Below are 12,820 nucleotides of genomic sequence, written 5' to 3'. Positions count from 1 at the left end.
GGTACTAGGCTGTGAACTGTTTTGTTCATTTCTTTTCAAAACAGTAGCTCTCTTGACAAAATCTAAGTTAGATTTATTTTCAAACGTTTCAATTTTGTCCGTTCCCGTCGATTTCACAAAGTTAACATTTTTCTTCTTCTTTTGATTCGGCTTCTTCTGGACTTGAGCCGGTGCCTTTCCTTTGGGCTTGGTGTGATTTTGCTGTTTTGGCATTGCTGGTAATTTCTTGTTGCCAAATTGTTTTCGAACTTCAGCCTTTGGGATTGGAGGACACTATGTAACTGTAACATGTGGTCCTTTCTTCCCCAAAAACTTACTTGTCGAATTTTCAAAGACTTTATCGATTAAGGATTGATTAACGTTCTTAATCGGAAAATCTTTGTCTGAGTAAATTTTATCATCACCAACCAAAGTGTACAGCAAGGTCACACTCTCCGACTCCTTCTCAGACGAGGACTCAGTTGCAACAGTCTTAGCGGGTGTGGCAGGGGGATCACATAGAATGTGATTCTCAAGAGGTATGTCCTCATTTTTGACTACCGCATCAGACTTTGCTGGAGCAGCATCATCAGATTCATCATCTGAAGAATCAGCATCCTCAACCTCAACTGGAGGATCCTGTTTCTGTTCAGCAGTTACAGATGTATCTGCTGACACATCCGAATCTGAGGATACTTCTTTCTGGTATCCGAGTCCTGCTGCAAACTCCTTCACATCAAGAGGAACAGATGGTTCGAAGAACACTCTATCCTCCTCATCAGGCATGGCATCATAATTGTGTCTGACTGGTGGTGGACATTTTTTGTAACCTATGCATGTGACATCCCGTTTTTCTTTCTGAACGTCAATGATGTGATCCAACACATAGCTAGAGCTTAAATAGCTGTCTAGCTTAAGCTGGATCGCATCACTCTCTGTTTTGACACAAGCCATTTCCTTTTGCATCATCTCAAGGCGAGATATATACAAATTAATGTCCGTTTGTTTTCTTGAAACCATTTTAGTCAATTCAGTTTTATCTTTCTTTAATGTCTCAATCATTGACTTAAATTCTTTTTCATGGTTTTCATAAAACATATTGGCTTCTGTGCATTTTGAAAGATCCACAGTCAACTTCTGATTGTGGATGAATGTCACATCATATTTTTCTTGCAAAGCCTCGTGTTTGCTTTGCAATGCACACCACTCATCATTCAAGGAACCATGTTTGTCTTGCAAGTCAAACAAACTAGCTTGTAAAGCATCATGTTTGGCTTGCAACTCAGACATGTTTGCCTCTAACTTAACACATTTAGCCTGCAAGCTATCACAGTTTACAGCAATGGGTTCATCGACACATACCTGACTTGAAGAACTGTCGACATTAGCCATAAAGGCTGAATGGAGAGAAGACGAAGTACAAGCAGCTTGATCCATCAGAACAGATCTTCTTTGAGTTTCTGCTGCAGCTTCCTCCAAAAGTTCATCAATATTAGCATCAACAGAGATACCAGATGTCTCACCCATGTTCTCATCGCCTGACCTAGATGAATCTTCATCAACACTCCTGCTGTACCCAGAAGAGTCTTCATCTTTAGAAGATTCACCACCACTGGCGGAAGATTCTCCACCACTGGTGTTAACTACATCCTTCACAACTTGAGCAAAGCAAGCTGTACCATTAGGAGCATCACCACCAAACTGGATTGACCAGTCGCAACCTTCATCCATCTGAACTACAAGTGCCCGGTTGGCTTGATTGTTGACAGGCACTAATGTACGTTCATTATTTCTGTTCTGGTTCTGCTGGTTGCCCTGGTTTCTGAAGGGGTTCTGGTTTCCATGCTGTGCTGGCTTTGCACATTCCCGTTTAAAGTGACCCCGTTCACCACAGTTGAAGCACTTTACAGCTTGCTTGTCGAACCCATACTTGGTGTCTCGCTTACTTTTCAAGCTGGTTCTGCCAGTACTTTCCATCCAATCCTTTGCTCTTCTCACAGCACTAGCAAAGGCCCACTTGATATCCATCAAGTCCATCTCTTCTTTATCAATCTGCCTGTAATCTTCTTGTGTCAGATTAATGTTGCCAATCTGACCTTCAATTAACCCACAGTACGCGCTCACTATAGTGTTAAGTAGCTCCATGTGTTCCTTGGCTACTTCTACACTGACTTTTGAGAAGCTTGAAGTGTCGAGCTGTACTGTATTTGGCTTTGATTGTTGACCAGCAGATGATGTTCCTCCATAACATGCACGTTGTTGTTGAGCAGGAGGCGGAGGAGGAGGTGGTTGGATTGGATTTCCAAATATGTCTGTGGTGGGAGGCGGCTTAACAGGAACTTGTATTGGATTGCCAAAACAATCTGTACTTGTGACAAACGCCGTTTGAATTGGAGCATGTGAACCAGTTCTTGCAGACGAAGAGCTAGAAGTTCCATAATACATTTCTGGATTCTGTGGCAATGGAACTCTCTTCGCCTTCAATGTTTCCTCCTGATCCTTGTTTTCCAAAAGCTGCACGAAGTCGTTAAAACTTGTAGTTCTCAACGCTCCGTTATACTTAAGGATTTCCAAGAAACTACTCCATTGCGGAGGTAAGGCATCAGCAAACTTCTTTACTACCTCTGCTTGAGTTGTTGTAACTCCAAAATTGTTCAACTCAGTAAGCAGGTGATAGAAACGACTTGTCATGTCTCCCAGAGACTCCTTATCCATGCAAGCGAAGCTATCAAATTCTTTCTTGAGTAGATCATGACGCAGCTGACGTGTTGCTTCATTCCCTACTCCTCTTGTTTTCAACCCGTCCCACAACTTCTTAGTTGTCTTGAAGCTGACAAACTGGTGATAAATATCCTTGCTCAAAGCCTGGGTGAGAATGGCGTATGCTTTCTTTTCCAGATCATACGTTTTCTTTTTATCTTCAGGAAGATCAGCAAATGACGCAGTCTCTGAAGCAGCAACCTCTATGGCTTGATCGAAATCTGTGGTGAAACGTATCCACAGTTCCGTATTTTGACCAAGAACATATGTTTTAAACCTCTCAGCCCATCCTGGATATTCATTCAAACTCATCAGTTTTGGGGGTCGATTCAAACTTCCTGTTTCGCTTTCGCTTAATAAGATACTTTGTACACTCGGAGTTTGACCCGTTACTAATGCCCATTGATTTGATGGTAAAGCATTTGCTTGTGAAGATGTAGATACTGGAGATTCGGCCCATGATGGTGATAGACTTGTACACGTGTATTTTCCACTATCAGGAGCCGGTGTACCCCACCATGAAGGAGTAACTCCTGAACTTGTATATTTACCACTATCTGGAGCAGGATTCCACCAACTCGGATTCATGATTGATAAGCAAAAAAAAAAAGCTAAGTGAATAATCCGAGAGATCACACAGCCGAACGATCCTGTTCGAAAGATCTGAAATCACAGAAACTTGTTAACAATAAACGGACCACAATCGAAAGATCAACTATTGTTCGAAGGATCAACAGTATTCGAAAGATTACTGTTGAGTCTTAAACAATAATTTCGAAAGATTCAAGAACCCGAAGGATTCCCTTTTGAAAGATCCTTATCTTTCGAGTCAAATCCCTATCTTTCGGACACTTATCTTTCGAATAGCTAACTTCCGAAGGATCACACTTGTTCGAATGATCAACAGTGTTCGAAGGATCACTGTTGACTTTCGAGCACTGGCTTCGAAAGACTCAAAATCTCGAAAGATCCACACTTGAAAGATCCTTATCTTTCGAGATAAAACAACTATCTTTCGAAAAGATTCCCTGATCGAAAGATATGTTTCGAACTTCGTAGGACTACTCGAAAGATGTTTATCTATCGAGCTGTCACTGATCGAAGGATGGTCACTGATCGAAGGATGGTCTTTCGATGACGAAGGATATCTTTCGATGTCGAAGGATATCTTTCGAATGTGCACTAACACACTGACACCGATGTGATAGGTTGGTGAAAAGGTGATTGGTTGGTAAGTCAACTTTCGGCAAAAGGGTATGGCAGGCTGACAACTATCTTACCAACCAAGATTTGAAATAAACTATGCCAAAAATGGATAACCTTATCCACACAGTCCGGTGACCGGAAACACACCGGAAATTGGCCGGAAAACACAAAGTTTCTTAAAAACCAATTTCCAAGTTACCCAACCCAACTTTAAACACTCCCGGTTAGTTTAGACACGTTTTTACTCAAAGAAAATGCAAGAAAACAAGTAAAAACAGGTGCAAAACCAAGTGTTTCAACACACCAAAACTTGTAAAAACCCGGTTTTAAACAAGGTAAAGAGCGAGGCTCTGATACCACTTGTAGGTCCCTGTTTCGCGGAGGATAACGAACCTAAACCTTGTTATACAAACCTACTAGCGAGTGCGGAATCCAAGCTAGCAAGCAAACCGAGTTAGTAGCAAGTAGAGAAACAAACACACAAGTTCACCGATTAACACAACTTGTATTAATGCAATGAGGGTTCGGTTACAAGCTCAATGTTTACAGAAATGTTCTATAAACTCTCTAAGTGTGTGTGAGTGTTTCGGACAGAATGCTCTCTGTTCTTGTCTGTGTGCATCTATCTGAACTCAACACATTGCATGGGTATATATACCCAAACACAGCAGGTCTGCTCGAAGGATTCGATAGATGGTCCGAAGGATCATCTATCGATCACAACATGTTCGAAAGATGAGCATTGACCTCGAAGGATGATCCTTCGAGGTCTAATATTCGAAGCATATCTTTCGAGGTGATCGAAGGATCTACATTATCCTTCGATCACTCATCCTTCGAGCCAGACAACTTACAACAAGTTTACTTACTGTTGACTGAGTCAAACCAGGAGGAAGGTTGACTTGGTCAACTTACATGACTTACAAGGACATCGTTTACATCGTGACCGAATACAGACAAAGTACAGACACAAGTGCACCAACAGTAGTTGTGGTGGTGGCCAGCGGGAGTAGGTGGGGGTTGTGGCATGTGGATGGTGGTTGCAGGTGGGGTGTGATGGCAGGTGGGTGTTGGTGACGGTGGTTGTGGCAGGGATGTGGGGGTGGAGGTGTGGAAGAAGACCTCTGTGCCAAGAAGACGTTAATGTCTGTGCCAAGAAGACTTGGGTCATTGCCTGCATGGTGAAGAGGTCTCGCAGACCTTTTTTAATGAAAGGTCTGCGGAAAAACAAACAAGCTGCAGCATCCAAACGTCTGCGCGCGTCTGCGCGGCGCAGACATAAGTGGCCAGAAGTGCTACTGGCCAAAAAACAAACACCACCTAAGTAATCTTGACAATCTTAGGGTCGGAGGTCTCACGACAAACCCCAAAACCTATAACACTTTCATATATCCCAATACCCATTTTAGGCACAACAATGGCAACCGCTTTTCTAATTGAAATATTCCAAACAACAGCCGTACCAGTCCCAGGGAGGGGGTCTCCACCGCCCTCGGGATAAAGGGTGTACAAACACAACAAGCCATGAGAGGTGCCGATCGGGATATAATTTCTAAGCATGTTAACCAATAGGGGAACAGTTACGGAAACTTGCTTTTTGGGGAAAGTATTATTGTCATCAAGTGAAACATACTTTTTTTCAGATTTATATAGATACCTTACAAGCAGATGTGAGTGTTGGCTGCTATAAGTAGTAATGAATTCAGAGGTATCGATCATTTTCTACTTACCTTTGTGAGTGAGAGATGAGTGTATATGTATGTTTTATATTAATAAAATGGTTAAAATCATTTTCTACTTACCTTTGTATTTAAGGGTTAATAGTAAAACTACCCACGCGTTGCCGTAGCATTTCATTCGTTATTTTATTGATTCGGTTAATTATGGTATCAATACGATACTGCCACTTAGTATAAAGATCGAAAGAGAAAACCAAGACATAATGAGTATGAAAGAGAAAACCAAGACATAATGAGTATGAGAGAAGTCAATCATGGTCGTTGTTTAGTCGTTTATCGCGTAGAGCATCCACAATGTGCAAAACCACCCAACCCAAATAAACCGTTATTTCAGTGTCATATCAAATTTACAAACCTCCATCAAAACCTCTCACTTTTCCCACAATGTATAAATCGCTACAAACTTCACTTCACTATTCACATCATCACACACTTTTACAATTAGTTATTATATTTCAATATAGTTTTACGTAATTTATATTTATTTTTTCGTTAATAAAATAAATAATAAAACATCATCACACACTTTTACAATTAGTTATTATATTTCAATATAGTTTTACGTAATTTATATTTATTTTTTCATTAATAAAATAAATAATAAAACATAATGAAGTTAAAATTATAGTAAATTAAACAAATAAAAAATTAACTCTAAAATTTGGAACATTACAAACATACATAACACTTCCCTGATATTGAGCATCTTGAACTTGTACATAACCTCCTTGTACATATTGATGAAAATTTAAGTTTTGTTTCGGTTGCGCTTGATTGGGGTAGGTTTGGTTCAGGCATGTTTTATTTGTGGCATCGTTTAACAAATCTTGAAAACGGATATTATTAATTTGAATAATATCCGTTATGTCTAAACTATTAAGAGTCGATATAATGCTTAACCGTTATGTCTGACCAATTTAGATTAGAGGTCTTAACAATTTAAACTCAGTATAATACTTAACCATTCAGAGGCAAATGTCTGAACCATTCAGACATCTGCTCGCGAAACAAACAGTCCGAACCATTAAGTGTTGAACCAGTAAAAAGTCTAAACCATTAAAAGCTAAACAAACAGCCCCTAACTTGTATTCTTCGCTTCACTAAAGATCATTATTATTACTAGGGTCTACAACATTTGTTACTCCATTTGTATTTCATTTCAAAGGATTAGGTACCTTTGAGTTATTTTATGACGATACAAAACGATAAATGTCTTTTTAACTCTTCTACCCGTGCCAAAAATAGGTTCATCCTTACATGCTTCCGAACCCACCCAATTTGCAACATTTAGGATATTAAGTTCTAAAAAACTAGTTCTTGCACTAGTAACAAATCTTCTTTTGGAAGGCACCAGTAACAGAGGTTAACTATAATCAATTTAGTAATGAGATATTTGTGAAATATAAAAGAAAGGCCCTTTTCTGGCAACATTCTTTAAATTAGAACAAACTTAGCTTCCCAATAAAAGGAAAAAACATTGATTCAAGCCTTAGAAGTATACCCTCTTAGATGAACAAATACAAAATTTTCATCAGATCTACTCAATTGTTCATCGAGAACGACACGTAACAAAACTTCAGACTATTTCTAGCATTTTACCATTTGCTCGGGTTACTTGTATAACAGCAAGTTCTATTTGGTAGTGCCGAAAATGTCACCTTCGTACAGAAGTTGTAGTACTAATTAATACAAGAATATTAACTATAAACAAATTTCCATCACTTTGGTTAGATACTAACATCGTCACGTTTTCTGTAAAAAAATGTACTTAAACCGCCTATAAATCCCTAAAAAAACCCAAAACCAAAAATAAAAAAAAAAAAACACTTAAAACAATGGCACCAGTTACAAGTTACATGTTTCTCCTTGTCCTCATTGGTCATTGGCCCTTCGCGTTTGCTAAATCCCGAATGCATGATCCTGCTTCAACTTCACAGCATACAGAAACAGGATTTGGATTCGTTAAGGAATTAAACCTACACCCGAAACTAGATGTTAACATATATAAGCCAAACATGTCTGATTCCGGCAGCATTACAAATTCCAGAATCGTTGAAAAACCGCTAAGACTTCCAGTTCTTGGTGACTCAAGTGCTTCTATTCAAGATCTTGCTCATTTTGCTGGATATGTTCGAATTAATCACACTATAGGCGCAAGGTATTTATAGTTATCACCACAATATGTAGAGATTGCTAATTAAACAAATCAAATAGTAACTATATTATAACTATGTTTGCAGGATGTTTTACTACTTTTTTCAATCAAGAAACAGCAAGGATGATCCTGTGGTTATATGGTTGACTGGAGGACCGGGTGGTAGCGGTGCAATAGCGCTTTTTAAAGAAAACGGTCCGTTCCATTTGACGAAGAATTTGTCCCTAGTCTGGAATGACTACGGTTGGGATCAGGTATGTTATACTAATTTTGTTTGGAAACGAGTCGGGGTTAATTATATAATGTTTTATTTTTATGTGGACGTTTTGAGTTGGATTACGTTTTGACGTAAATTTTGTTTGGGAACAAATCAGGTCAAATATAATACGTTTTCATTTGACATATAAATTTGAGTTAATATACATTTTGACGTAACTAAATTCGGAAACGAGTCGGGTCGATTGTAGTCTATATTTTATCACGCTGTGTACGACGCCAACGCGTGTGTTTATTTTATGTACGTTTTGAGTTTGTCTTCGTTTCAACGTAGATTTTGTTTGGAAACAAGTTGTGTCAAATATAATACATTTTCATTCAACGGTATGAATTCAGATTACTCTACGTTTCAACGTAAACTTACTTCTGAAACCAGTGGGGTTGATTGTAGTCTATAATTTATCACACCGCGTACAGCTAATATCATATGAAGTATGAACATTGAATGATCGGTATGACAGGTTTCCAACATCATATACATTGACCAACCTATTGGAACCGGTTTCAGTTACAGTACTAGTGAACAAGACATTCGACATGATGAAAAGGGCGTGAGTGATGATCTTTATGACTTCTTGCAGGTATGCAAACTGAGATTACTTAAAATGGGTCAAAATCACAAACTTAAGAATGTATTTTTGAAACCGTGTGATGAATGACAGGGATTCTTCGAGCTACACCCTGAATATGTGAAAAACGACCTCTATATAACCGGAGAATCATACGGAGGGCACTACATTCCAGCTTTTGCTGCGCGTATAAACCAGGGGAACATGAACAAAGATGGCGTTCGTATAAACTTGAAGGTGGAGTTAAATTTTTTGTAACCCTTTTGAAATTTCCAGTTCCCTAACAGTCGGGCTGCAAACAAACCGAACGTTCAACGAACAGTTCGTGAACCGTTTGGTGGGAAGTTCGTTTGTGTTCGTTTATTTAATAAATGAATGAACACGAATAAGAAAAGTCGTTCGTTTCGTTAAATGTACAAACATGAACAGAGGTCGCGTTTGTTCATTTATGTTCATGAATGTTCGGTAACGCGTTCGTTTGTGTTCGTTTGTGTTCGATAGTTCATTACTGTTTTAAATTTTAATTAAATACTTCAAAATTCCGACAAATAAAATTATTTGATAATCATCATTGAACACAGTTTGTATTCTTTTGTGTTCATGAACGTTCGTTACCTAAAATTAACAAACGAACACAACCACAAACAAGTTCATTTCCTTAAAGAACAAATGCAAACAAAAAATCTCGTTCTGTAAGTGTTCATTGACAGTTCGTGAACACTTACATTTCCTTAACGAATTGTTCGTGTTCGTTCGGTTTGTTTGAAGCCCTAGCTAACAGAACTATGATAAATGAATAGGGATTTGCAATTGGCAATGGACTCACTGAAGCAGGAATTCAGTTCAAGTCATGTCCTGATTTTGCTCTTCTGAATAATTTAATCACCTGGGAAGATTACGTCAGAATAATTCAGATGGTCCCAGAGTGCGAAAACGCAGCAAAGAAATGTGGTAAACGAATCGAAGCGAACACGAACATATAATTGAACACATTTTTTTTTGTTCATGTTCGTTTATTAAGAAAATGGGCATGTTCGTGTTCATTTAAAACCTAAACGAACAGTTCAAGAACGTAAATGAACATAATTGAACAAACGCTAAACAACACATATGAACATAATTGAAGAAACATAAATGAACTCAAATGAACATATTTTACTAAAAACATAAATGAACATAAAGTATTTTTTTTATATAAATTAGTGAGTAATTACGATAAATTCCATTGGAAAATCCAGTTCTATTACTAGAAAGCCCAATTACCAATTAGTTATATTTATATAAGTAGTTAGAAAGTTTCTTTTATTTTTAGTATTGATATAGATATAATTGCTTATGATATAAATAAACGACCATAAACGAACACAAATGAACGAACATAAACGGACATTCACGAACATAGGTGAATGAACAAAACGCGTGTTCATGTTCGTTCATTTAATTAATTTAATTAACTGAACCAAAAAAGCGAGGGACGGTTAATCATGCATCATGTGGTGTCGTTGATAGCCGAAAGACAAGGGGGTACATGAACTAATCGGCTTTTGTCCCAATTGCTGAGTATTATGTGCCTTATGTCCAAGGCTTGATGCAAAACTACTACCGAGCCCGGGGGTCTCACTGGAAGCAGCCTCTCTATTCCTACGGGGTAGAGATAAGGCTGTCTACATCTTACCCTCCTCAGACCTTACCTTACCTTAGTTTTGCTATTGGTGGGATATACTGAGTATGATGATGATGATGATGAACTGAACAAAAAATTATGTTCATGGTCGTTCGTTTACTAAGTAAATGAACTTCCTGCCGAAAAAGTTCACAAACAGTTCATAATGTTCGGTTCATTTACAGGCCTACCCGAATCAAGATACAATCATGTGTTGTTTACATTTTATTTCTAGGGACTAATGGCCATAACAGCTGCCTTGAAGCCCAGCATATATGCAGTCAGATTCATAAACAGATTTTGAGCATCAGCCATATATGTGTAAGCACTCAAATATCGTACAAGGCTACAACCATAATTCACAATGCTATTCATCTGAATTCGAAACAATTTTGTGTTATGTGACAGGGTTATGATATTAGGATTAGGAGGCAACAATGTTATAACAACTCCGAAATCGAAGAGTTCTTGAACATGGCATCAGTGAAAAAAGCATTAGGGGTACCAGGGGATATCGATTTTGTGTCGATTAGTAGTGTGGTGTATAATGCACTGATGGAAGACATCATGAGAAACCTTGAAGTTGGCCTTCCGGAGCTTTTGGAAGATGGTTTTAAGATGCTTGTATATGTCGGAGAATATGATTATTTTTGTAACTGGATTGGTAAGACTCTTTCATGCTAAGGGCTCGAGCTCGAGCTCGAATTTAAACGAGCGAGCCAGCATGGCATGACTTGCTTATTTTTTCAAGCTGAAAAGTCGAGCTTGAGCTCGGCTTGTAAAAACTTCGAGCCAGCTCAAGCCCAATCGAGCTGGCTCGTTAAATTTTTTTTTATTTTTTAATAATTTATTTTTCAAAAATATTGGTAACATAAAACAAAAATAAAAAAATAAGACACATTTATTAAAAAAATATACATATATATACACACACATACATATGAGCCATAAAGTCCAGCCACGAGTCAAGCCATTGAGTCAAGCCACGAGCCGAGCCATCGAGCCAAGCCATCGAGCCGAGTACCCTGTCTCGAGCTCGGCTCAAAAACAAAACGAGCTTTTTCAAGCGAGCCTCGAGTTGCGAGCTTTTTAAACACCCCTATCATGCTGAACTTAAAAAACAAAATAGAATAATGTTTCTTTCTGAATTATTTAAAATGGACATGGATTTTAAACATACAGGGAACTATAGATGGGTTGAGGCCATGAAATGGTCCGGTCGAAAAGAATTTGAAGAATCAACGATTGTCAAATTTGAAGTAGATGGCAAAGAAGCGGGAGAGTTAAAGAACCATGGTCCACTCACTTTCCTTACGGTTCGTGTGTGTGTGTGTGTGTGTGAATATTAACTCCCTGTCAAATTATTAAAGAAGCGTTCATAGTTTCAAAAATTGACGGTTTGTGTCAACAACTGTCATAACAGGTGCATGATGCTGGACATATGGTTCCGATGGATCAACCAAAGGCTTCATTGCAGATGCTAAAGATGTGGATGGATGGAACACTTAACTAAAAGAGACTGTTTTCTATGTGTAATTGACAGATCAACATAAAGCATTATGAATATATAATAAACATATAATCTTATAGAACCTTGTCTATATGTAATTAACCATCATCAAACAATGGCGGCACAAACGAATAAAAACGAACAACTAAACCGAAAAAATCAACAATTAACGGTCAGATCTTACTCCATATAGCTCACTTAAACTATCAATCACAGGACGAAAACCGGATCTCAAAGGAATAACCGAAACAACACGCAGATGTTGTGCATTGCCATTCCTAGGGTTCGAAAGTGTCACTCTCAACATCTCTCCCTCCAGAATCCTACTTACAGTCTCACCTATTCCATCAATTAAGACACAATGATAAGAAATTAAACAATACATCTCTGATAGTTTCTCTACAAATACAAACGAACCGAACGATCAGCAAACATTTCGTGTTTGTGTTCAATTGTTTAATAAATGAACCAACACGAACAAAAAATTCCGTTCGTTTAGTTAACTGGACGAACATGATCAAAGGCCGCGTTCGTTCATTTATGTTAGTGAACATTCGATAACGTTCCCCAAAATGTGCATATATACCAATAAATTAATAATTGAAAATTACTACTGACCAGAGAAAGGATGAGTGTTGGTGAAATTGAAGAAATCATGAGCAGAACAACCGAAGAGAACCCTAGCAGCACGGTCAAACAGGACCACCACGAACACGTTGGTGTCGGTGGCTACAGACATGAGGACTCGAAAGAGGCGTTTAGATGTAGAACCGGGGCAGTGGTTGCAGCGAGTTAAGGAGTCCGGGAGAGTTCGTTCGCAGAGAGAGCAGACTGTGTAGTGTAGGTCGGTGTGGTCAATGGAGACGACTGTGCATATTGTGGTGGTCGGTTTTTCCGGTTCCATTGCCCATTGGAAGTGAGAGAGTGAGTGGTGGGGGTTGATTGATTTTGATGTTTTGGAGG

At 38.5% G+C, this 12,820-nt stretch overlaps 2 protein-coding genes across 2 annotated transcripts; one reads left to right on the top strand and one right to left on the bottom strand.

Moving 5' to 3' along the window:
- The first annotated feature begins 7,519 nt into the window (after positions 1 to 7,519).
- On the top strand, positions 7,520 to 11,936 carry LOC110878699 (serine carboxypeptidase-like). Its single transcript, XM_022127052.2, has 9 exons — positions 7,520 to 7,842; positions 7,925 to 8,093; positions 8,577 to 8,696; positions 8,778 to 8,921; positions 9,485 to 9,635; positions 10,583 to 10,668; positions 10,756 to 11,011; positions 11,530 to 11,663; positions 11,771 to 11,936. Exons 1-9 carry the CDS (start codon positions 7,520 to 7,522, stop codon positions 11,858 to 11,860), a joined length of 1,473 nt encoding a protein of 490 aa, XP_021982744.2. The 3' UTR covers positions 11,861 to 11,936.
- Positions 11,884 to 12,793, bottom strand: LOC110878700. The gene is made up of 2 exons (XM_022127053.2): positions 12,476 to 12,793; positions 11,884 to 12,196 (listed from the first exon to the last, which is right to left on the bottom strand). Exons 1-2 carry the CDS (start codon positions 12,759 to 12,761, stop codon positions 12,024 to 12,026), a joined length of 459 nt encoding a protein of 152 aa, XP_021982745.1. The 5' UTR covers positions 12,762 to 12,793; the 3' UTR covers positions 11,884 to 12,023.
- Positions 12,794 to 12,820: the final 27 nt, after the last annotated feature.

This window comes from Helianthus annuus, chromosome 7, assembly GCF_002127325.2.
Source record: "Helianthus annuus cultivar XRQ/B chromosome 7, HanXRQr2.0-SUNRISE, whole genome shotgun sequence".
NCBI lineage: Eukaryota > Viridiplantae > Streptophyta > Magnoliopsida > Asterales > Asteraceae > Helianthus > Helianthus annuus.
The sequence above is the reverse complement of the archived record's forward strand: the minus strand, read 5'-3'. Positions and strand labels throughout refer to the sequence as shown.